The 25,214-nt window shown below is 39.8% G+C and overlaps 3 protein-coding genes across 7 annotated transcripts; all 3 read right to left on the reverse strand.

Annotated features, from left to right (window-relative positions):
- Positions 1-1,896: 1,896 nt before the first annotated feature.
- rskrb (ribosomal protein S6 kinase related b) lies at positions 1,897-10,324 on the reverse strand. The gene is made up of 13 exons (XM_061054894.1): positions 9,944-10,324; positions 7,982-8,275; positions 7,731-7,814; positions 7,324-7,392; positions 6,805-6,874; positions 5,709-5,816; positions 5,370-5,410; positions 4,724-4,751; positions 4,363-4,452; positions 4,109-4,197; positions 3,681-3,791; positions 3,429-3,542; positions 1,897-3,321 (listed from the first exon to the last, which is right to left on the reverse strand). The coding sequence occupies exons 1-13, from the start codon at positions 9,971-9,973 to the stop codon at positions 3,085-3,087; spliced, it is 1,365 nt and encodes a 454-aa protein (XP_060910877.1). The 5' UTR covers positions 9,974-10,324; the 3' UTR covers positions 1,897-3,084.
- Positions 10,325-10,799: 475 nt separating this feature from the next.
- Positions 10,800-18,202, reverse strand: cct8 (chaperonin containing TCP1, subunit 8 (theta)). 3 transcript variants are annotated; one of them, XM_061054890.1, is made up of 16 exons: positions 18,044-18,202; positions 17,426-17,516; positions 17,258-17,337; positions 16,989-17,138; positions 15,988-16,168; positions 15,811-15,872; positions 15,577-15,714; positions 14,630-14,808; positions 14,326-14,392; positions 14,151-14,238; positions 13,952-14,067; positions 13,575-13,646; positions 13,276-13,440; positions 12,958-13,077; positions 12,167-12,296; positions 10,800-11,097 (listed from the first exon to the last, which is right to left on the reverse strand). In XM_061054890.1, exons 1-15 carry the CDS (start codon positions 18,101-18,103, stop codon positions 12,189-12,191), a joined length of 1,677 nt encoding a protein of 558 aa, XP_060910873.1. In that variant the 5' UTR covers positions 18,104-18,202; the 3' UTR covers positions 10,800-11,097; positions 12,167-12,188. The 3 variants fall into 3 exon arrangements, with proteins under 3 accessions (XP_060910873.1, XP_060910874.1, XP_060910875.1); XM_061054891.1 differs by having other exon boundaries at positions 12,163-12,296; XM_061054892.1 differs by lacking the exon at positions 12,167-12,296.
- A 1,114-nt stretch (positions 18,203-19,316) lies between these two features.
- LOC132987907 (uncharacterized) lies at positions 19,317-23,894 on the reverse strand. Of its 3 annotated transcripts, XM_061054898.1 has the most exons (6): positions 23,764-23,894; positions 22,282-22,597; positions 21,806-22,113; positions 21,578-21,673; positions 20,944-20,982; positions 20,136-20,338 (listed from the first exon to the last, which is right to left on the reverse strand). In XM_061054898.1, exons 2-5 carry the CDS (start codon positions 22,588-22,590, stop codon positions 20,952-20,954), a joined length of 744 nt encoding a protein of 247 aa, XP_060910881.1. In that variant the 5' UTR covers positions 22,591-22,597; positions 23,764-23,894; the 3' UTR covers positions 20,136-20,338; positions 20,944-20,951. The 3 variants fall into 3 exon arrangements, with proteins under 3 accessions (XP_060910879.1, XP_060910880.1, XP_060910881.1); XM_061054896.1 differs by lacking the exon at positions 20,944-20,982 and having other exon boundaries at positions 19,317-20,338; XM_061054897.1 differs by lacking the exon at positions 20,944-20,982 and having other exon boundaries at positions 19,317-20,338; positions 22,282-22,592; positions 23,764-23,870.
- Positions 23,895-25,214: the final 1,320 nt, after the last annotated feature.

Genomic DNA, 25,214 nt, shown 5'->3' on the forward strand with positions numbered 1-25,214 from the left:
TGAAGCGTACATGCCTTTTGTTTCCTCTTGGATCACTTTTTTGGATTCTGTCTGCTTGTAAGAAGTGAAGACTGTTTCCCCCCCCCCCAACCAAAGACTGTGTTTTGAGTTGTGCTTTTGAGTTCAGTTACCTGTGGTTTTGTTACACCTAGTCATGCACCTTATAACTCATCGTTTAGTATCTAGTATTTAGCCTACTTGCACATAGCTCTGTAGCCTATATATATATTTATTTCTTGTTTACTGCACATAGGTCTGTTTACATCTGGTCACTACTGCACATAGTTATGGTTACATCTGTTTACATCTGTTAGTTTATATTTTGTATTTTAAGTTTAAGCTCTAAGTTGTATTTAAATTGACACTTTATATTTAGGTTAAAATGTTACGTACTTGCACTGTTGTTAATTTACTGTTCTGTGTGCCTTTAAATTGCCCCCCGGTGACAAATAAAGTTTTTTGAATTTGAATTTGAGCCATGGAAATTATTGTAATTTGTGTTATCCAGGGGTTAGGATATTGGGTTTAAGTGTATATTTTTTGTTTTATAAGATATTGTAGCCAATGTGAGCCCTTGATTAGTTAAATGTGTTGAAGTCTGTTACTGAATCTGGAGAAACAATAAGCCTACCTTGACTAGAATTAAAAGTTCTGAATGAAACTGTTTTGTTAGCCTACACTCTGAGAACAAATACTTTTTTAAAAACATGTTCTTGTTTTCTCTGTATTTTAATCACAAATGATGAAACATTCCATTAATAACCTTGTCCTATAGTCCCCCTATCTTTGTTTAAAATGTAAATTAGTGGAATTGAATGTGTTTTAGCCTACTAGCTCATAGTGTCATGAGAGAGTAGAGTAGAGGATCTGTTACAGATATTGTCAGAGGAAGATTTCTTCTTGTCCTGGTAAAAGAAAAGCACTAACTTAACGTTAAAAATCTCTGTTACGAGTGACTATACTTCAAGTAGCCTATACTTTGCCTTGAGTTTAATTAAAACCATTTCAAACTGTTATAACTCACTTCATGGATTCACATCCATCTATAAAATGTAAAAGTTGAATGTCTATTGTACAGGGACAAGTATGAAGCAAGTAAACTGTTGCCACACAGTACAGCACTTACAGTCTAAGCTAACTTGCAATACCTGTTTATGGAGTTAAATAGTATAATGTAGTGAGACATGTCATATGCTTATTATAGGATTTATAAAATGTGAATTTTCTATTGACCAGCAGCTTCAGTTATCCAACACATACAACATACACTATACTGTGTGACATGTGGTAAAGTTATTATTTGAATAGAAACACTCCAGTAATGTCATTCAAAACTTAATTTTACTGAACCGTTTAAGCTCCTGCGAGGTTTTAAAGGTTTGTGTTGAGTTTTGCATCCCCCCGAGCAAAACCTCCTACCTCTTTGCTTATTTCATACCGTACATGTGAAAGTGTTTTTCGTGAAGTCTCATCCTGCTTTATCTTAACAGCTAAATGTATCACTCACTTTTAATCCATGAAGAAAACAAAATGTGCCTTTAATCACTTTGCCTGACACTTACCCAGCAGCAGCTGTTTTCAGACATGACACACAACTATAAAGAAAGTAACTCTTCCTGCTGATTGTCTTGTTTGATTTTGTAGCTCATAAAGAGGCATGGATATTAGTTTTTGTCTGTTTCATAAAGAGCTAAAATCTCCGAGCAGTTTAAGTAAACGTTCCCTGCTGGATATTGTAACACTTACCTTCTTTGTTTTTGCAGAAACAATGTGGAGTAACTGATAAAGAAAGTGAAGCAACGATTGTTTTCTTTTCATTTGCCGATATGTCGATGTTTCACAAGCCCCCTCTGTCTGTCTCTCTCTCTTCAACACAGAGCAGAACACCCAATCGGATCGCTGTACATTTAGAGTTTAATAATCCATCTGTGCTACAAGGTAATTACAAAAATACATAGTAACATAACATATAACAACAAATGGCATCCAAAAGATTCATATAAACTTTATAAAGAGGAATTTATAAATAAGCATTTTTTTTGTGACAGAAAAAAAAAAGCAAGCTCAGGATGACATGTGAGGCATTCAGGGTACACATCGGGGCGTGCTTCACAGAATCATAACATAACGTGATGATCAGGTAAGTGCATGAGGGTGTCATTACTGGCTAGGGTTTCGGCAGCCTTGGACAATAGAAAAAAAGCCCTCTACCTATCAACTTTTAACTGAGGGGAAACAATAATGTTGCTCATTTAACCCTCACAGTGACAAAAATCAAGGCTGACCTGGGAAAACACCCTAAGTCTCTGTTAAGAAATGATTCAAACTAGGGCAGCTGTTGAAGGCATACGCATCGTAATCTGACGTTATTATGCTTTTTGTATGCAGCACAGGAGCAGAAATTGTTGGTCCAGCAACAAATTGTATTCAGTAAAGGTCAAGTTTTGGTTATAAAATTGAATAAAAATAGGATATAAAGCAGAAATACCTAATAGCAGGAGGAAAGAAGTTTCTTATGTCTACTTCTTCACAAACAATTTCAGAAACATGGAATATGGCAATAAAGGCAGAGTCCCTTAAAAAACCCTTGTTTTGTTAAAGGGGTTTTTGTTGATTTTTCCCTAAACCATATATATCTTGTAAAAAAAAAAGAAAATCAGTGCACTGTATTTAATCAGCATGGCTTTACTATGTGGGGTGACTGAGATAGCAGTTGAACATAATGTTTTATCAGGGCCATGACCCGTCTGGAAAACTGAAGTATAGGGACAATAGCGCAATCTTTCTTGCAAAACTGTTATATAAATACAGCAGGCTTGAAAAGGCGCTCACTGGAGAAAGGCAAATGATTCCAAAAAGAGATAAAAAGAGTGCCCAGTACAAAACCAAAAACACCACTAACACAATTGGAGAAGTTGTGTTTTTTAACATGAATAAAAAGTTCCCTTCTAAACTATGTTTTTGTTTAAATCATAAGACATTTGAGAAGGCTCACCACACCCGTTTTAAAGGACGAATAAGTGTGCAGACAAACATACCGCTACAAATAGTGTATTAAAAATGATCTTGTAAACTCAAAGTCTGTCAAACGAATACTTCCCTACGCGGGCCTTTTCCCTGAGGGGGCTGCAGTTTGAGTGCAGGGCCGGGGAACGGTGCAGCTGTGTGAGTGTGCGTGCTGGCATCCAGCTGTGTGTCCGGCGTGGCAGGGGGGCTGAGAAACAGGTCATAATCGAAGCCCTTGAGAGGCTGCAGAGACAAAGTGAGGCCTCTACGAGCCTTGGCCGCTCGGTCTGGTCTCTCTCTCAGCTCCAGAATCACCTGCAGAGTGACAAGGAAGCATCACATCGCTTTGAATTCTGAACATCTGTTACACAATCGGACTCATGTTTGAAACTGGCAATATCTAGATATTTCTCTTGCGTTACCTCCACAGGCTGCCGCTGCAGCAGGGTGAGGTCAAAAGTTGTTCCATGGAAGAAGGTTTGGCGCTTGAAACGCTCAAGGGTTCTCAGGCGACGAGCAGGAGTCTTACACAAAAGCTTGACAGAGAAATATGTATGTGTCTATATCATTATATATCATGATACTAGACAGTTAGTAGACTACAGCATGTAGTCAGTGACATTACAGTTAGTTTGAGGGTTTTGCATTAATACGATTATACTTTGTGTCATTACCTCAGTTATAAGCAAGGCCAGAGGAGGGCTGAAGCTGAGGGGTATTTCATAAGGGAAACCCCTCACTTTTCTCAGCATGCTGCAGTGGTCGGATTCTGGAGACACGGGGAACTGAAGACAGTTTGGGGTACATTATGTTAAAATTAATAATTAAGGCTGATCTTAGAATTAACATGAATACAGACGGGATTTAAGAAAAAAATCTTTCCTTTTTTTAAATTAAGAATATTGGATGTAAATGTACAACTTCAACAAACCCTTTAATTCAAGAAGTATTTAAAATGGCCTCATGAAGAAAATGTCTTGTTCATTTTCACAATGTTCACTACAGCTAAATTCAAGCTCAGCTACGTCACTGACAGAATGATTGTAAGCAACATGTTTTTCTCACGCAAGACACACTGAGCCCACTGGCAACAAGATCTCACCTTCCCAGTCACCAATGAGAAAAGGAGAATTCCCAGAGACCACCAATCAGCTGCATGGTTGTAGGGCCCACCACTCAGCACCTCTGGGGCTGCAAAGCAGACCGAGCATACTCTTAGCACTGGATGTACTAAATATTGTGTATTAAACATCTTTACATCTCTGTGATTATACATCCATTATTGTGAAGTAGTGGCTCTGATAGGATAAGCTAGAAATCTGAATATACTGATTATGTGATTATAGTATTTCTCACCCATATATTGGATGGTTCCACAAATGGTGAAAGCTCTTCCTCCTCTCTCAAGGCGACGGGACAAACCAAAGTCAGCTAAGCGGAGGTGGCCTGGAACAAACCATTTTCCTTTCATCACTATGTGCACGTGAATCATGGATCATTAAATTCAAATTCATCCTACTGTAGCAGTTAAAACTGGAGGAAAAAAGTCATTTGATTCAAAGGCTCTTTCCTCTCAGTGCCTACAGATGTACAGTTTGTCTTAATACATATCTACAGCCATCTGTGCACACAGGGAGGATATCCTCTGGAAGGTTCTGTGTGTGTGTCAACATATCAGAGCTGTGCTGCTCTCTGCTGGGGACAAGCGTGTACTTACCATTGTCTGTCAGAAGGATGTTCTCCATCTACAAACAAGAAGTGCCAAAATCATAAGAAAGAAAACATACTTTAAAACGTTATTCTACACACCAGATTAGACACTTCAATACTACACACAAAAAAAGAAAAATCATAAAAAATATCCTGTAACCTCGAACAACAATCCTTAACAGACACAATTACTAATAACTGCTATTTTAAAACACAGTTCATTATATTTTAACTGCATGGATACATGTTGATTGACTTGTACTTTACTGAATATAAATCAAAAGGACAAAATGTTGGGGCGCTGGTGGCGCGGCGGTTGGTGCGCGCGCCCCATGTGTGGAGGCTGTGGTCCTTCGAGCGGGCGGCCCGGGTTCGGGTCCAGCCTGTGGCTCCTTTCCCACATGTCATTCCCTACTCTCTCTCTCTCCCTGATTTCCGATTCTATCCGCTGTCCTGTCTCTCCAATAAAGGCACAAAAAGTCCCAAACAAAAAAAAAAATCTTAAAAGGACAACATTTTTCAATGTAATTGGTTAATCACGAGAATGGGTCAATGGACTGAGTAAAAACATGAATTATGTGTGCTGATAGACATATTAGAAAAAGAAACCTTAAATCAGGTTAAACCTTCTCTGAATGGAGTTCTTCTCTTACCTTCACATCTCTGTGGATGATCCCAAAGTCATGCAGAAAGCCTGAGAACAACAGGAGAAAAAAAAACTTCAAATAAAGAACTGAAATGTCTCCAATCCATATCTCTTACTGCTTGCTAGCATATAAATCCATCATTGCATCACTTTGTTACTGTTAGAGATCCTCTGAGCGCTCATCTCATTTAAACCAAACCTTGTTCTATAATTACCTCCAATTAAATACTGTTAACAAGGGAGACTTCCCTGTAAATAACTTTGATCTAATTAAGAAAATTGATGAGAAAGGAGAAGGTTTACAATATGTCAGCAGTACTCTATTAGTATTGTGTTGTGTACATACCAAGCGCGCAGCCCAGCTCTGCTGCAAACACTCGTACCGTGTCCTCCGGAAACTGACCAATCATCTGCCAGTAGGTGTACAGGTCTCCGGTGCTGCAGTAATCACACACTAAAGGGAGGAGAAGAGACGGCATTAAATCATGTCTCTGTCATGTAATGTGAGGTGTACAGTGGGGGGGGGGGGGGCAGTGGCTCACACACTGGTGAAAGAATTACAGGGAGGAGGGTGTAACCTGGAGGAAAGGAGAGTGTAAAACTAACCTCCTCAAAAAGAAAGGTGAATAGCGTTTCTTATCCGTCTGACAGGCACACAGGTGTGAAAAAAATAAGTGGGTATAGGTGAGGAAGTGAACTTGAGCTCTTGTGTGTGTGGAATAAAAGATAATTGTTGCCGCTATACACAACAAAAGAAGAAGAAGAAGAAGAAGAAGAAGAAGAAGAAGAAGAAGAAGAAGAAGAAGAAGAAGAAGAAGAAGTACAATTTGGGTAGATGACTGAGCCGCGATAAAACAGAGGGACAGGAGAGTGAAAAGTTTCGACCCACTGATAACAATGATCCTCCGCAGGTTAAAGACTCAGAGAGCCGCTGTCTTTTTTTTTTATCCCTCCAACTGTGCTCCATATCTACATTTATGCCTTTATGATTCAGTGATGATTCACTGTTAAAGCGAGCACGAATGTCTCTTTTGAATGTGACACATGTGCTCTTGTTGTGAGCTGTGGAAGCATTTAACATCTGGTCCCCGGGCTAAACATGCTCTCCTTTCACAGGGGGTGGGGAAGGAAACAAACTGGGTCACACTTTCTGAGTCAGTGGTTGATTTGGAAAATAAAGGGTAACTGCTCTGGAGGAGTGGAAAAGGGGCAAAACACGGATACAGGAACAGGCAGTGGCAGTTTGGGGTTGGTGCAGGGGTTCAATAAGATTTTATCAGAATCTCTTTGTCTTTAGGTTATCAAGTTCTTGATGTGGGGTTGGGGATCGTGGGTAGACTACAAGACTACTGGTGTTGAGGTGAGAAAAGGTGGAGTGAAGGTGAGGGGTTTCAGGTAGCGGATCTAGGTTGGATTGGGTCACTGGCCTCTGATTGACTCACTAATGTAGAGGTGGCGCTGAGTCTGCCAACAGTCCTGGAGGTCATGGACAAATGGATGGCGAACCTGACGCTGTGGGCAAAGGTCCAAGATCAGCCTGAAAAATCTCACTGGATCAAAGAGAAGCCCGTCTGCTTTCTCCAAACTTGTTTTCTGATATCTCAATTCGCTCAGAACTTCTGTAGCTTCTGGTCTCGATGGTGAAATATAAAGCCTCAGCTGGGACTTCAACATTGGTTAAAATTTGACTTTCAGAGAAGCACAAGTTTAAGTCAAAGGTGTATCACCAACTCCCCAATTACAGTGTTCAAGAAACATATTAGAAGAGGTCTGAATCCATCAAAAGCTCCAGTCTTATCTTATCTAATTTGTAATATAATTACTTTAACTGCCATCGACTTCTTTATATTTACTAAATGAGACATGTTTATATATAATAACATATAATCTTCATGAAGAGATATGTTTAAAAAACATGTTTTATACAATCTAATCACTTTAAAAACCTGCATGATACCCACCTGGACAATAACCTCTTCTTTGGACTGCTCCAATACGCCAAGTCTTAGAATCTCTGATTTAGGTATGACCTGTGAGCAGACGAAATCACAAGGTTAAATAAGACAACACCAAGAAATATTTATTTCCCTGATTATAGTTTTACAACAAGCTCATTTAGGTTAGAGGGTTCAATAACTACAGTTATAATCACTGCTCACAAGCAATTGTGACCTTTAAAAACTCATTTCAGCCCATCACAGCAGATTGTATTAGACGATTGTATTGCCTCTACTATCGAATTTAAAAGCCTAAAAAAAACCCACTTTAATTAGAGATTGTAGAGGCTGTCATGGATTAACAAGCAGAAATCTCTTCAATAGGAACAAATATAAATACACAATCAAAATGTAAGAAGCAGAGGACTTACTTTGACAGCATATGTCCTCTGTTGGGCCTTGTCCTTCACTTTCAGAATGGGTCCAAACGAACCTCTGGCGATGTAACTCAGAACCTGTTAAAGATTTGTTAAATAAAAAATAAAAAAGATTAAAAGAGATTAAGAGATTCGGGCACAAAGACAGAGAGGAGATAATCATTTAAAAACATCGGATCAGCCAGGTGTAAATGCAAAACACAACTGGTTATTGGTTGAGTGCCGACATAAATGTTGATCTTTACCTGAAAGTGCTCATGGCCGGGCAGAGTTCTGTGGGGGAATTCCGGCAGAAACATGGTTATGAACCCTGGCAGGTTCCACTCCGCTCTTAGTTTGTCTGGGCCGACCCCGGCCAGCCTCAGGACGTGCTCTGGGATGTCAGGGGGCTTTCCTTGGAGCATCCGGCGCTGACCAAGACGTAAGGCGGGAGGGGCCAGGCGACAGATGCCTGCTGGGATGGACAGACCCATGCTGGAGAGGAAGCCACGCCATCCAGACGAGAAGTCCTCATCTGCCTGCCCTCCTCCAGCAGGCCTCTAAAGTAAAGACAGAGGGGACAGTGTGCCCCAAGAGGCAGTTACAACACAAGCTATCTTCTGTTTCTGAGGAGATACAAGGACCTTAAAAGGCCTAACCAGTGTTCCTATGTGTTTAAAGAATCAAATGGGGCATGTTTGAAGTCTAAAACCTTATGTACAGTTCTCTTTATCGGAAATGATATAATTGCTATATCAGCCATGTAAAGCAACATATCATCTGCATATAGAGATATATTATGTTCATTCCACCATACTATACTTAAAGACCCTTTGTCCGAGGTTACAAACTCCTCACAGGCGCTTTAAATGGCCTTGCCAGTGTTGCTGCGTGTTGAAGCAAATTCTAAAACCATCATATTGACAAACGCCTGTAATCCAGGTCTGTTTCACACAAGAACAAGTATCTGCACTTACTGTATCTTGGCAGACCTGTCTTACTCAAGATAAATGTTCTTCTGTTACTTAACCTTTTAAGGAGTTCATAGCTCAGTAGCTCATGACTCACAGTGCTAGTATGAGCCATAATGGACAGTGCAAGTCTTTTTAAACATACAGTATGTGTATATGTAAACTTGCCTTATTATTGATTCATTTTGCACACACTATAAACAATTTGCCTCTGCTGTTTGGTAGAAGTATGTTTCAACCTTTGTGGCCCCACTTCAGAAACTGGACATGTTCTGTTATTTAACTTACTAAGGTAATTATTTTCTATCATCTGCTATCTATTTCTATTAAATTTAGTTACTTAATTTGCTTCTCGGGAGCTACCAGTGGTTGCAAAAGCTAATATAGATTAAACTGGGGCAAGAGAAATGGCAGTTCCTCTTCCATAAGATGCTCCTCTGTATGTTTGCCAATTGCATTTGCAAAATGAGCAGTCTTACCTAAACCAGAAGTCTGGTTAATTAATTAGTCCTAGTACTATAAACTCCAATCTTGGTGACAGTTGTACCTTTCTATTTACAGTCTATGATACCCTGTATCCAGCCACAAAAAGGCACCAGTGACGCCCAGTAGCCAACTGATTACTTTCAAAATCCATTCTTGCTCTCATTTGAGAAGAAGAAAAAGACAATACTTGGTCTGCATGTAATCTGCAGTCACTGGGTCACACAGCCCCTCTCCCTCTGGGCTTCAGCAAAGCAGATCTGATGTTCTGTGGTGCAAGATGTGTGTAATCAGCCATGCAGGAGGATGTTATCATACAAGCCACATGAAGAAGCACATCTAGAGACACTCTGCAGCCATACCTGACATCAATGTTACATTTGCTCCGGAGCAGACAAGAGCCTGGTCGAAGATAGGTTTTAATTAGGACATGTGCCTCCCACCCCGCCCCCCTTATTGATTTGTGGATGTCAATACCGGAAGCGTGTCGACTTCTCCTTCAAAATAAAGGCATACAGATTATAGTTTATTCAAGAGAATTTTTTTTTTTTAAGTGGTAGAATCGAGTGAATAGTTACAACATAATAATATTAGATTAAGTGTAACTATAAAATGGACCGCTCAATAAACTGCAGAAGAGACTACACAACAGCCCTGGTTTGATGCCGTCGTTGCCTCGTGATTTCTGGAACTAACGTTGTCTCATCGCTATGGAAACAGGGAACCTCTCCACGCACGTCACACCTTAGCGACCAGGTATGTCACTGAACTCACCTTCCTGGTTTTACTGCCGTCGGCCCCCATCAGTGCGACGGGACATCAACCGCGGTGCGACATCAGCTCCTCATCCAGACACCTCACGGGAGCCCGTCCACACTTGGGCAACACTCACACCGATTTCAGATTTGAAGAAGCGAGGTGACACTACTCCAGCCTTCACACAGCATGCAGCAGATCTAGCACCGCGGTGCAAAATGTGATAAGATATGGCGACATAAAAAAACAAGTTAATCCCGAGTATGGGCAACGTCAGCGCAAATCCGCCCACAGCTTTGCCATCCAATGAGACAGCAACCTTGTGGAGTTCAGCTCCCCCTGCTGCTTTCCGTACTCACAAGCGCACACATTAATTCTACAAATCTGTGATCCTTTCCACCGCAGTTTTTTTTTTTAGCATTTGCCAGGCAGACCACATGATGTGATTTTCAGTTTTGTTTTCATTGAACACATGATGCAGCATTTCATCAATTAATGCTTTTTGGAGGCATGAGATAGATCTCCAATCGACTTCTCCACCAACATCAATTCTTCTGCTCTAAAAATAAACCAGTGCGTGCATAATTTCAGCAGCTTCAACATGATGTTGAGAGCAAACCCACAGGGCAGCATCAAAGGTTTTAATAGTAGGTGGGGCAGGGAGCCCAGCAGGGTGCTGATTTCAGAGCTCAAGGGGTGGTGCAGGGATGAAGTCGATGAGCATGGGGTCGCAGCTTTAACAGACTAATTTAAATGGCAAAAACGCACTGCAAGATAAAAAATAATAAAAATCGATCATCACCAAGCAATCACTTAGTTAAGACATGGACAAACAGTGTAGTCTCCCAACACAAGATAAATACAAACCAAACCATGACATTACAACTCAAGGGCCTTTTATTTGGGACTAAACAGAGAAAGCAGTGCCATCCATACATTTTGACGTTAACATAACATTTTTTTTTTTAACCAATGTGTGGTTAATTCTACAAAATGAACCAAAGTGTTGAGCTTTAAATAAACAAGTAGAAAAGGATTTGATGAATCCGTTTGGGAGCGTTCAGGGTTAACAGGAGCATCAGCTGGCCTACACATCAGGTTCAGTCATCCTCGTCAAAGTCCTTCCTGCCCTGGGGAGGTTTGGGTCCCCCTGCTGGTTTTGCCATGATGATCTGAAAGGAAAAAGATGAAAGTCAGACGGATTTTTTCAGGCTGGAAGTAATGAGCACCAGGATCCACGCAGCAGGCTTTGGGCTCTTTGGCAGGGTGGCTGTCAGGCCCTTTGATGCGACAATATTCCTGTTGTTTTCAGTTAACAAGAAAGAAAAAAATCAAATGAGACTTGTCTTAAAGAGTGAGCAACTTAGTAAACACGGGAATTTAGAATTTAGTCCTTTTAAAGCTTTTGATGTACAGATATTTTTAAAATATAAAAGGCAATGTAGATCCATAAAGATACAAATCTGGGTAATAGATGGAGACTTAATATTATCAAGGCCATAAGATAAATGTATGCTGCAAGAATAAACTGTAAATGCTGCAAAGATAAAATTCAATGAAAGCTTGTAGACTTAAATAACAATACAATGGTCCAAAGAATTTTGTTGCTATAGAGACTTATTTATAAAGCTACTTCCTGAAACAGGAACACTATTAAGTTCTTTAATGTATTCAAAACAGCTTTACAGCCCTGCAGTGAATCAAGAAAACGTCCACTATAAATGATCTAAGTCTGTATTTTCTTAAAAGTGGCGTACAAAATATCCAACCACTGGTAAATGAGGATATGGGCTGATTTTGAGACATCTGGATTGTTTCTAATAAAGAGGACTTTTTTCCATTTTACCTTCAGGCAACAAAACCACTTGGCCTCTGGCGACTTGCATTTAATGCAATGTACAGTTCATGTTTTAAATTAATGAACAGTTCATGCAACGTTGTTAAATTCTGCACTTGCCTTTACGTGTCCACTGCAATGAAGAGTTCATTAGTGCATGCAGCATGCCATCAAACCAAACCTCATGTGTTTTGTGCAAGTTCAAACTCAAAGTGGTTTATTCACACCTAGTAATATTTACACACACCTGCTGCATATATGCAGCATTTACCTGCAGTGAGTTTTGTATCACACCCTGTGTTAGTAGTGACAGGCAAAAGAGCAAATGTTTCACAACGTCAGCCCCGTGAGTGCTTCAGTTCATAGTGAGTTAAAACCACACACTCATTCCAGGACCTACTGACAGAGGGAGTGTGTGTGCGCCCTCTAATGGTGAGATTCAAATTTATCAGGCTCCTCATCCCACTCGTCCTTGTCCCAGTGGCCTCTCTGCTTAGGAGTTCTGGGTCCCCCTGCAGCCTTAGCCATGATGATCTGCATCGCACACGTGTATATACACACACACTTACGTTAACTACCTGGGAACTATACATTCACATGAGCCCCACACTAACACTTCACCATTCACTTTACATCAAATACTAAATGAATTAAAATGAGTCATCAGCCTTAAAAAGCACCTGATGCCCATTAAGAAGCCCAAATATATTTGTTAAACGCTTGAATATTACATCCAATTATTCTGTGACAATGGGAGAAAAACAAACAAAGCTAAATGCTGCTGTTTAATATCATATCTGCAGATTCATCATAAATATGAGAATAAATATTCAACAAATCCAACAAGCTGTTGGATTTGTTGAATAGTTTTTTTTTTTAAATTACACTCAATAACATGAAGACAAGAATAAACATGTATAAATGTGGGGCCAAACATAGACATGTGAAAAAAAAAACCTCAGACTTGTTTGTGTAAGAATAGCTCCCTCTTACTGCAGTGTCCAGCAGTTTATAGGAAATACCTTGAGAGATTGACACGTTGTTGTTGTTTTGCACTTTTCATAAAATATTTCAAACTTAAATAATACGGTTTAATCTTTGATGAACTTTTAACAGAAACTATATATTTTTTTTTCTTTATAGAGGCTGCTTTTGAGTATCTTTGTGTTGTATTTTTGTTTTTGTGAATACACACCTGGTCCACCCTCAGCACTGTGATGGCAGCGTTGGTAGCCAGTTTGATGCCCCAGTGTTTGACCAGATACGGCTCCACAATACCAGCTTCAAGCATGTCCTTCAACGCAGGGCCTTCCGCCTGAAGACAACAACACATTGATGCCGTCAGACCCACACACACAGAAATACAGAGCTCCTCACATTCAAAAGTACATGACAATAAACACATCAGTCTTATGCAAACACTTCTCATTTTGTAGCACCATCCTCTATAAAATAACAAGACTCCCTTCATCATAATCAAGTCATTCAAGTCTCATTAAGTAGAAGTACACACCTCGATGTCAAAGCCCATATTTTTGTTTCCCTCATGATGTGCGGAGTAAAGTTTAGAGATGAGTTCGCTCCCCTTCACTCCGGAGTTCTCAGCCAGCGCACGAGGCAGAGCCTCGAAGGCTTCAGCAAACTTTTTGATGGCGTACTGCTCCAGACCAGGGCAAGACTACAGAGAGGAGGGAGAACAAAAGCGGACTCTTTAAAACATTTTTTTGAGCCAGTGATGCAGGAAAATAAAAATAAAACGATCACAACCAAAAGCAGGAGGGGTTTGTTTATCTTTGAGTCAAAGCTTCATACCTCTCCATATGAGGTGATCTGTTTAGCCAGCTCAATCTCAGTGGCTCCTGCTCCGGGTACCAGGCGTTTGTCCTGCAGAAGGTAATGACAGAGACAATGTTGTCATGGTGCAGGCAATGAGTTTAAAATGTAAGCATTCAACTGAAACCCCCAAGACTCTGGAGAGATAATAAAGCTACTGCATTATCAACCTCAGCTTTTGTCATATGTAATGCTTCACATTATCTTGTATTTTGAAGGAGATGAAGATGATGGTTTTTGTTGCACCATATTTTGCTTTTCTGTGAGAATTTTTATTTATTTAATGTCATTTCATTTAGATATGGTTTCCTCAAAGTTGCGAAAAAATTCTCCAGTGGTTACTTGTGTTGACTTACCCTGACTAGAACCTTGAAGGTGTTGACTCCATCGTCCACAGCCCTCTCGATGTCGTCCATCAGGTTGTCTGTGGAGCCTCTGATCACGACCGTCGAGATGGCACCGTCCTCTTTCTCTGTTTTAAAACATTCAACAAATGATTAACTCAAAGATCAGGTTATAAATTAAGATTCACAACGTGGGAATAAAGTGATTTACCGTGTTTGAAGACCACCACTTGAGTGTCCCCGACCTCTGACAGGTAAACGTTGTCACAGTGACCAATCTCATCTGGAGTTGGAGCCGTCTAAGGAGGCAGGAAAGCATCACTATACATGATTTCTGTTTCTCCTGGTTCAAATGTCAGATGTGAAGGAAACAAGGCAACACTCACCATCCTGGGCAGGGCTACAGCTCCCACTGTCTTACACAACCGCCTGAGGTCCCACTTTGAATTGAGCCTGATGGGGAAAGGGGGGATTTTATGAAAATTAATTACACTGATAATAAAGTATACTCCCCATAAAGCTTCTTTGATATTACAACAGCACTGAAGAAAAATCAGATCCTTAAATCTCTCACAATTAGATACAGTAAACTCCTTGAATTGTAATTTAATAAAACTTTGAATGTGATACATTTGAGATTGACAGCCATTCTGTTCCTTCACATATTCAGCATCCACCACAAACACTTACCGGACCACCATGAGCTGGTACTTGTTGGCATAGTGCAGCGCCATGTCAGCAACTTTCCCCCCAGTGACCACCACGTTGGCACCAGCCGCCTTGATGGCCTTCACCTGAGCCTCCATCATGTCCTCCTCTCCCTTACTGAAGTGCATCAGCTCCTGTGCATTGTTGATCAGCACTGTGCCCTGTGAGGTGGAGACGACTTTTGTTTAGATCATTTCATTACACCTTTATACAGCCGAGTGGTTCCACACCAAATCATGAAGGTAAGCATTTTTCTCAGCACACATTAAAATATTTTTTTTACTCTTTATATTTTAATTGCAAGAAATATGATGATTGCCAAGGACAAACAATAATAATGGAACCATATTTCAGAACCATGTGTGTTTCTTCTGTGAAATATTAAAATGTATGCTTTGAAAAAACGACTAACAATGGGGAATCCTGAGCATCATTTAAAAAAGAAAAAACAGGGTGGAAACAAATTCACAATTCAATAATACTCGTTATAAGCGCTAGACAAGCTCAAAAATGTCTGGCTCTTAATTAGACCCTGAATCAAATACAAAATACTTTTCTTCCTTAATAAATCCCTCCACGCCCTTGCCCATCAATACCTCTATGACCTTCTTCACCCACACACCATGTCTCAAAAACTCCAGGCCTTAAGATACTGGCCTGCTGTCACACACCAGACTCTGCATCTATGGAGACAGGGCCTTCAGTGTCACAGCCCCCCACCCTTTGATACCCGCTCCCCTCAGACATCTGCAATGCCTCATCTTAAGAGTCCTCCAAAAAAAACAAAAAACTTCTGAAAACACCATCTGTTCTCCTCAAATTAAAACCTCCCTTAACTCTACCTCTTCACTCGTCCCCCTCCCTTTGATACCAGTCTCAGTTTTCGGTCAGATTCTTCAAGCATTAAAGACAAATCAAAGTATCATTACCTTGGTTTCTGTCACCGTGGCGTCAAAGGGGCAGGAGAAGACTGCGATTTTGGCGTCTTTAACTGATGTGACGTCTCCCTCGGCTTCTTTTTTAAACACCATGCCATGAAGCATGGAGGATGATGTCACCCCACAACCCTAAAAAAACAAAAAACACCAGAGACATTAATTGAACAGGCAAAAAAAACACAAGAGACAAAATACATGAATGGATCTGTGACTAAAACAACTTACGAGAATCTTGCATACTCTGACGTTGTCAACGGTGAAATTGCCGGACTCAGGGAAGATCGATACTGCAGCACAAGCAAGTTAAGGAAAGAAAGTCAGAGAAATACAAAATGAATGCCGTCACTAATTACTGACCTGGACAGCTATGGTTTGGTTAAAATAACCGGACTGCTGACTCACCACAGGCGTCTGCGATGAGTTTGGCGAGGAAGTCTTCATTTCCATATTGTTTACTGATGACTGCTGTGCGGATGAGAGACGTTACCTCTTTGACGTCATGGAGGTCTTTAGCTGAGGAACACACGCAATCTGGCAGGATGTCCAGGGTCTTTTTGCATGCTTTCTCATAGCCTTCAATCACCTATTTCAAACAGAAGAAGGCCAACTTAGCAAACACAGTGATTCATTTCTTTGTGTTGCACAAATTCCCCACATGTATTCTGCTTCAGATTTCAAAAGCAGCTCTTAAAACATTACTGAGACAGCTTGGTATTAACTTATAAGGAGCCAATAAGAAATTAAGTGGACAGTATTTTCTTCAGATGACCAACGGGTCTGAAAAGCTGTCACACCAATCCTTTAAGCCAGTGGTGTCCAAACTTTCTTTCTTGAGCCAAAATTGTCGTGTTAGAATCGCTTGCGGGCCACAGGTTTTGTTTTTAAAAATATAGTTGAAAAAGTAGTAAGGCTTTGTAGATCAGAATCAAAAGGCTCGCTAAAGAAACCCTTTAATAAAAGGAAGTCAAATATTTTGATTTCTTCGTTCTACTTTATTTGTTTTTTTCTCAGAATCAAGCCTGTAACGTGGTTCATTTTTTTTGGGGAAAAGCTTTCTGCATGTAGCTCAGGTCATTAAATGGTTAAACAACAGTCCGCTTGTTTGCAAAAACTTTGCATACGTTTTTTTTCATAGTTTACAAAAAAATGTGGAAAATAGTAAAAGCTGTAGATTTAAAAAAAAAAAAAACCAACATGTTACTGAAAATGTTCTATTTTAGGAATATTGTTCAGCCCTTGTTAAATAAGATAATGTGCCAATCTTAATCAAGGCCTCGGGCCAAAATCTTCATGTGAAGTCACGGGCCGCAAAAAAATCCCCTCAAAGGCCGCAAATGGCCCTCGGGCCACACTTTGGACACCCCTGCTTTAAGCAATCATGATAGTAAGTAACTAGTGTGTACCTCGGACACAGACAAGCCCATCCTGAGCAGCTCTTCAGCCAGCTCCAGCAGAGCTCCTGCAAACACCAACACAAAGTTTGTACCATCTCCAACCTCCTGCTCTTGCATGTGTGATGCCATTACAATCATTTTGGCTGCTGGGTGCTGCACCTGTAAAGAAACAAACAAGACACGGATTATAAATAGACAAACTCTCCTTATTAAAGATGCAATTTAATTTTTTTTTTTTTTAATGCAGTACACTGTGGAGGAATGTCAGGTTTCCTCACCTCGAGCTCTCTGAGAATCGTTGCAGCATCATTGGTGACAAACAGCTTCTCCAAGTGGTTGATGACCATTTTATTCATGCCTGCAAGAAAACAATGTTACTGTTAAGACATCCTTTACTTTGTTGTTTAAATGTAAGTTAGCATAGCATCAGAAAGGGCAGTGCTTACCGTTAGGCCCGTAAGCAGTGCGTGTTGTCTGGGAAAGCTCCTTGCAGGCTTTGATGTTACGAAAGACTGCCTCTTCAAGTCCTGAATAGTGCTGCATTGGAGAAAATTATTTAAAATGATTGGCTATTCATTTAAGATTCATTATAAAAACACACAATGTCAGACAAACAGTATGCAAACGGCCTTTATGGATGCATCAGTAATATCACATTTAACCAAGGTGGGGGAAACAAGTGCCACTATAACATAAAATGTAAGTTAAGAGAACCCAAAACAGGAAGCATCAACATCTCTTGAGGAGTCAGGCAGAGCAGCTGAGGTGACAATCAAAGCTCCAGGTCTGACAGGGTGTGACTGCTGATTAACACCATTTTATCGCAGCAGATAACACCTGCAGACACTAACAATGTTTTTACCTGTTCAAGGATGGAGAAGCCTAATTTTTTTTTTATCATATCATCATATTAGCCCCGTTAGCTCCAAGCGGCCTGGCTTCCTTCTAGAACTCTCCCCACATGACTGCGCTATCTCAGCGGCTAACAGCTAGTTAGCATTGCTAGTTTACAAGAAAACAACTCGCAGCTATTAAACTGGTCCAGCGAGACTTATTGACCTCACCTTTGCTCCATCCTTCAACATTTGGGCAAAGCCCGGTGCTTTTGGGACGTGGAGAGCCATTTTTCAGATGTTTAGCAGCCCCGGTATCTTGAAGAAGGTAGCCGGCAGCGTGGTTTCAGCTCTGGGTACAAAGCCGGAGAGACGGAGGAGGAGCGATTTCAGCGAGGCGTGGGGCTGCGACGGGCAACACCGAGGGACAAACAGAGCGAGTTTGATTTACTGCTTCGTTACCACGGCATCGTTGCTGCCATCAATTACAGTCACCATTCAGAGAAATATGCCAGACATCGCAATACTATTGACATTGCAGATAAATGCAGCAGTGATAAAACATTTAAGTTGACCATTTTTAATAAGGAGCCTTTGCACATATTGCACAAGTTTACGTTTTCTTTAAATTTTATTTTATTTACCATTTTGTACCTTTTGCACAATTTAGAATTTATTACTGTAAATATTATTTATCTTATTTTACCTCATTTTATTTGATCTTATTTTGGTTGTATTGCACCGCGGGACGGAGACAAACGCAATTTCGATTCCACTGTATGTCTGGCATATTTTGAAATTGACAATAAAGTTGACTTTGACATTGACTACTCAGAATAGTTTCCCTCTACCACCACCAAGAGGAAATGGATCGGATGTGTTGCAGATTTTGACTGTCATTTTGATTTATGACATTTATTTCGTCTAGGGAACGGATGACAAAATAAAAAGTTCACAAAACATTTATTTTTTAAATTCAAAAGAATTCAAAAGTAAGATCTATTTGAATTGCATACTTAAGCTTTATTGGTTTAATTTATAACACTTTATGAGAACAACCCATATATTGCTGTATGTCATATTTTCTTAACCGCATTATTGACATTATTTCAAATATGGATATATTTTTCTAAATTGAGAAAATTATCTAGGCCAAAGATTGTTGTAAATTGTATCAAATAATAAGTAAAAGATGGACTCCGTAAGAACCAGGCAAACTAAAAAAATCATGAACCCACCAGTCACATTTCTAAATCAACAATCAAATGTTATTTGTAGGATTCTGGAGAACATTGCTTTGGTGAAAACAAATTATTTTGTGTTTAGGATCTTGATTCAGCTGTAAAAATATTGGTTTACATCCTAAACATTACCCACAAAAAAACAATATCTTCGATAACGACAAGAGTGACTCGCTTTAGTTTGATGAAAGGTTTTATTTATGTCCGTAAAATTATCCTTACCATGTAAAGCAAAAATAATAATAAAGGAGACAACATCAATCTTTCTTTCTTACAGGTTTTATTGCTTTTTTTCCCACTCCTTTCTCCCATATCTGCAGGAAGGGGATACCAATACATTGAAATGCAGAGAAAAGTGTTTTACGTCATCTAAGGCTGTTTATCACTTCACTAATAACCTGCCGGATATGGTTTTATAACATCATCAACATGAAATGAGTCATTACATCTTCTCCATCACATTACTAAATGATTTATGTTCACAGCAATGGTCCATGAATCATCCGCAGACCATTAACAGTGTGGCCCTATGACGCAAGGGAAGTGGAAAAACTCTCCAATACTGCCTGAGCTGTGTATATAAAAAAAACTCACTGTTTCACAGAAAATACACTTTACATTTTGGCATAATCAAATGACATTTAAAAAATGAACAACAAATGTTAGTAACATTTTTGCATACATGTAAAATAGAGGAAACAAATCTCCCCTGTGTCAGTAAATTTAGTGTTAGTTCTGCAAATACAGTTTTGGCCTTTAGCCTTCGGAAGGATTCTATTCAAAGTGAATATAAAAATAAAGTGTTAAAATAATAACAATGTAACTAAGACATTTGGTTGTAGCAGCTATAATAAAAGTACATAAACCACAATACAGAAATCCCTTTGGTAGCCATAGTGGGGACAATTATCCACAACCAGCTAACCTGAGACGTGTAAACACAGAAATCCCTATTTGTTTCTAAGTAAACACAGTTTATATCATAAAGACAACAAGCCTACATGTAACAGTCTCCCAGTATCATGAAAACACTACTTTTTAATGAAACAGTAATACCTCAATAATAATATGGCTACAAAAGGTCCTTTTTTTCTTTTTATATATACACACACACAAGTGTGTAGTTCAGTTGGGTTTGCGAATAGTGTTCACAGCTGTGTTGGCCCAACCCCCCATTCTGTCTGAGAGCTTTGATGCCCGACGTGAGAGGTTTGAGCGACAGAGTTTACCGTTGGGGTCCAACTTTCTCATCACTGCTCCTCCAGAACGCTCCTTGGGAATGGTTCTGGAGAAAGAGAAAACAACTATTACTGCATTAAGCATAAACAAAGTTAGATTTGAGTTTAAAAATGTGTCTGTGAAGGTAATTGACCATATTTTATCAACAACAAAAACACAATAAGACTGAATTAATAGAAAAAAGGTTGAAGCGAGTGCTGCACTGGGTCAAAGATGTAGAGGAAGCAGGAGCTGCCTTTTCTTCTCAATGAACTTTGTAATCGGGACAGTCATTTTTTTTGATCATATATCCAGAAACGAGAATTTTCAGACTTTTTAAGAACGGTGAAAGATTTAAGTATTAGAGTCAATTTATGACTTTAAATTTGGAAAATGTGTTAGAAATGTCGGTAAGTAAGAGAAGTTCAAAGAACAAATACGGCAACATCAATGAAGTAAACATTTAAAGCGAAGAGCAGTAAAAGGGGAAAGGAAGTGTGACTGTAATAGACGAAGACGAGCAGCTTTTCTTCAGCAGTTCATGCACTGAAATACAGACACCAGGCAAGAGCTGCCATGCACATTTATGTCAGACAATTAGTTCCACTGCGAGCACGTGTTTCCACAACTGAGCGGGGTTCAGAAGCATTATTTTTCATACTATGAATTTACCTTCTTCCCTACTCCACCATTAGAGAGTAGTTGAACCGCCTGTCGTGGGAGGAAAACAAACTCATGTTTAAATTCCCAACCGACGAGTTCGTCATACGGTGAGGGAAGCAGTTGGCTGCATGTAACACACACTGATAATGGACAAGGTCACTCTTTGAGTGCTCTGTGTTAGGCAGTGTATCTCACTCCCAGAGGGCTGGCCACACTTTTTTTTTTTTTTTTAACATTTTGAATGTCAACACAGGAAGTGATGCAAGCGACATTTTTGTCATTTTATCTGGCTTCAATTCCCACACCCATCCCCTCTCTCCCCCTGCTGTCTCCCCCTTAGTCCCTCCTTATCCGAATACCAGAAACACAGACCCAGTTTCAAACCGAGCCCGGGAAGAATGTGTGTTGGGGGGAGGGGAAGGAGGTCTAGGGCCCCTCAAGCTGTGCTTCAGAACGGGATTCTTGGGGAGGGGGAAGAGGGTGGTCATGCGCCTCTGAGGTCTCCTCTATGCAGAATATTTATGAAATAAGTAAAATACACGGGAGGCTTCCTCAAATTCACACAACTCTCCCATTCACAAACATCACAGAGTACAGATGCTCTATCCACACTTCCAGAAATATTAAATTGATGTACTCTTACCTTTCATCTCTGCCAATTAGGTTATCAAAGGCCTTGGACAGATGTTTGAGCCTCCTGAGTCCACTGGACACAGAGTCTAAATCTTGGTCAAACTTTCTGTTATCGACAGAAAAGCACAAAATTTAAATCAGCAAATAAATAATAATAATAGTAAACAACTGTATCATGTATCAATGCAACAGTGTAGCTCGTAAAAATAAAAGAAAAAAAAAGCTCCAAAAGACTCACATTCTCTGGTTCTGTGTGTTTGGGGAGGCAAAGGGACTCCGTAAAGCAGCCATGCGCACCAGCTGCCTCCTGCCGCCCGCCGTTTTCACCCCCCGCACGCCAGCCTCGGGAGTCCTTCTCCCTCGAGAGCCAGGGGTACGTCCAGGTGTGACGGTCGATCTGGGGGTACGTCGTGGTGTTGCGGCCCGGCCAGGTGTTCTTCTTGGAGTACGAGAAGTTGATGGACCAGCTTCTTCCCCGTCACATGCTCGACCCGGAGTTTCTACCAAACACTCCTCCCGTGAGAACTCTCTGGTCCTCTGCAGCCTCTGGGGATGGGGTGGAACAGACGAAGGATAAGAAGATGAATCAGCACTCATGAATTGCTTGATTATCATTGCCTTAACTTGTGCTGGCAATTTGATTTCTAAACCTCTTCACGCAGAAAATCTCTCTGCATGCAGCTTCTGCCAAAGTAAAACCAGAGGTCCATGTACCTGATACACTCCGCTGATGGAGTTGCGGGCACTGCGAGTGAGTTTGTGGACCGCGTTGGGTTTTGGTTGCTCTTTTATGGGTTCCCAGGTCGGATTCTCTGGAAGGGAGTTGGCCTGAACAGAACGTAGCGGCAGCCTTTTGCGCAAAGACATTCGCAGAGAATTAAGTGAAGATGAGGACTTCAGCTTGCGGAAACGATCCGGGGCTTCCGGGGAGCTCTCTGCTCCGTCGGACTCATCCAGGACCGTGTGTGCTCGCCAGACTCCTACCACAGCTTTACCAACTCCATCCATCACTGAAGACGCCATGACTGAGCTGACTGGAAAAGGGAGAGGAAGGATGGAGAACCATTAGAAAAATGTACAATTTTAACGATAGAAAAAGGGAGAGGATATTTTTAATAGCAGGTTTTAAAACAAATATTGTACACAGGTATATGGAGCAATAAAAACAGAGCTCAGTTATTTCCTGTTCATGTTGTAATCATCAAAAAATCTCATCATACTTTTACATTTCTCTGTCAGTCTTTTCTGTTTATAATTAAATTATTATATCTTTTAGCAGAGGACTGTTGATTGGACTTAGAAACTGAACTGAAAGTGATCAGAAGATTAAATTAGTAATTCTTCATATTTTCTGAATGGATACATTTATGGAAAATGCCAATTATTGTTATCTCAGTCTTTTAAAAAAAACACATCATTCTGAATACAGCACATAAATTAAATAAAGTACGGAAATAAAATGATTCCTTAAGGTGACGTGAAAAAGGAGAAAACACAAGAAAATGACTAGATGCATCACATTAAACCCTAAAAAAGAAAAAGATTTTCACACTCATCACAATCGTGATCTTGTCAAAGTGAAATTTCTCTTCACACAGTGATCTGTTCAGCAAAACACAAAATATGTTGCTGGTCTAAGGGTGTTTAATAAAGGCTAAAATGTTTGAACAATAGGAGGCAGTCAATCGTGTTAATGAAAGTATTTGGCTTTTGTTGCTTCTGTTCAGGATTTCTAGCTCTGCAGGCTTCTCTGTCCTATTTAACATCTAACCACAGCCAGTGTCTGAGTAGCACACAACTCTGATTTATCAGTCAAATGGGAACGATGATGCAGATTCACACTTAACAAAGTATCGGTACCAATGAAAGTGATACCTGGGTCTGTTCGTGTGGTAACTGATATCTTTGCAGGTCTACATGCACACATACACCTCTGCAACACAATCTACTGCCTGTTATTGTACTGTTATTATACTTAAAGTCAATTTATTGGTAATGATGCTGCTAAACATGAAAGATGAGATAAGTATCTGTATGGTCGGAGTCGGCTGGTATCAGACGCTGTGCGCGCTTTGCAGCAAAAGCTACAAAAAATTATCTCAAAACTAAATTAAATGAAGTTTCAGATAAATACTTGACAAAAAAACAAAACAAAGCAGCCCAACCATGAAAGCGTCTACCGCGAAAACAGCTTACCTGAAATGATTACGACTCGTGAATTTCTGCCTCTCTCGTCTCTACTTCGACTGCCTGTTGTTCTGGTTTCTTTCTTCACTGTTTGAATTTGGCGGTGGACCGCACATGCACATCACCACGCCCTTTACGCAAAGCCCCCTTCAATGACGTAGGACGTAACCTGGACGTAACGTGTCGACGAGAAGGTCGGGGGGGAGATGCTTTTTGAGCAGATAAAAAATAAATATAGGCCTTTATATTTAACAATATTCTTATGGTAATATTGGCGTTGATTTCGGATAGAAATGAATAGACATTCTTTTAATTACTGATTTGATTATTTCAGTCCGTAGAGTATTTTCAGGAAAGCAAGTTTAGTGATAAAAAAAACTGGCCTATACTTTTTAATTGAACTACAAAAATGTTAGAAAGCCCATAATCTCTGTAAGTCTAATTAGGTTTTCAAGTTTAGTGATAAAAAAAACTAGCCTATACTTTTTAATTGAACTACAAAAATGTTAGAAAGCCCATAATCTCTGTAAATCTAATTAGGTTTTCTGTGATATATCCTCCGGACTTTGGCTACTGCTAAAGTATCCTTAATGAAATCTGGGAGGTTTTCTTTGTAAACAAACAAGTGATCACCAGATGCTGAAATGAGCCTTAAGAAAATATGCTTTTAATGAAAAATGGTTAATAGTTTAAACTTCATGTTTTTTTTTTAACCTTAACCACACCAGTGGATTATATCTTAAAACACGAAAGTAAATTGTTAACAACAACAATAAACTAACAAAAAGGACAGTAATGGATTCTGGTGATTAGGACATTTAAACAGCAGACATTATAAAATGTCACAGTAGAAATGCACAATTTGCAACATTAACAATGGCTCTGTTGTGTGCCTTGTGTCCCAGTCATGACAGCCTGACAGTGAGCCATCTTGCAAAATACCAGGCGCTTCAATACTCAGGTAAAATTAACTGTAGGCGCTAATTCATTCTTAGTTAACAACTCGTAATGATGTAAATGGTTAATTATGCTGTCATGTTCACTTTGTTCTCTGCCTTAACCTTGACAGACTGTTCGGAGATTAATTAGTTCCTATCTGTAGTGAAACACATTAAAAACCTGTTACAACCTTTTCTTCCTTTTTTAAAAAAATCTCTCAAACAGACATTGTCACTGTTTTCTATTACAGTTAACAACACTTTAATGAAGACAAGATCCACACCACTGAAGCTTAACAATGCCTCATGTTTTTATATCCAACATAATCCAACACATTCAGACATAAAGCTTATCTTGGTGAGGTCTGTAATGTTCGGTTATTATTGATTTGATATGAAATAGGTCTTAATACAACCGAGTAAGTATAGGGACCAGTCTGTGATGTTGTAATACAAAGTTGCTCTAATAGTTTGACCCTAAAAACACAGTTTATCATTACATTAATATTCACCATTTGCAGT

The sequence above is a fragment of the Labrus mixtus genome, chromosome 14, assembly GCF_963584025.1.
Source record: "Labrus mixtus chromosome 14, fLabMix1.1, whole genome shotgun sequence".
Taxonomy (NCBI): domain Eukaryota; kingdom Metazoa; phylum Chordata; class Actinopteri; order Labriformes; family Labridae; genus Labrus; species Labrus mixtus.

Excerpts from the sequence above, each read along its gene's own strand:
- rskrb (XM_061054894.1), bottom strand. The coding sequence starts at position 9,973 with ATGGGGGCCGACGGCAGTAAAACCAGGAAG. Across the intron at positions 7,393-7,730 it reads AGAGGACATATGCTGTCAAA|GTCATACCTAAATCAGAGAT; the intron begins GTAAGTCCTCTG and ends GTCTGCTCACAG. Across the intron at positions 5,411-5,708 it reads AGAGCTGGGCTGCGCGCTTG|GCTTTCTGCATGACTTTGGG; the intron begins GTATGTACACAA and ends TGTTGTTCTCAG.
- cct8 (XM_061054890.1), bottom strand. The coding sequence starts at position 18,103 with ATGGCTCTCCACGTCCCAAAAGCACCGGGCTTTGCCCAAATGTTGAAG. Across the intron at positions 14,393-14,629 it reads TACCAGCTCATGGTGGTCCG|GCTCAATTCAAAGTGGGACC; the intron begins GTAAGTGTTTGT and ends TTTCCCCATCAG. Across the intron at positions 13,647-13,951 it reads CCTTCAAGGTTCTAGTCAGG|GACAAACGCCTGGTACCCGG; the intron begins GTAAGTCAACAC and ends TACCTTCTGCAG.
- LOC132987907 (XM_061054896.1), bottom strand. The coding sequence starts at position 22,590 with ATGGCGTCTTCAGTGATGGATGGAGTTGGTAAAGCTGTGGTAGGAGTC. Across the intron at positions 21,674-21,805 it reads AACACACAGAACCAGAGAAT|AAAGTTTGACCAAGATTTAG; the intron begins GTGAGTCTTTTG and ends TGTCGATAACAG. Across the intron at positions 20,339-21,577 it reads CTAATTGGCAGAGATGAAAG|AACCATTCCCAAGGAGCGTT; the intron begins GTAAGAGTACAT and ends CTCTTTCTCCAG.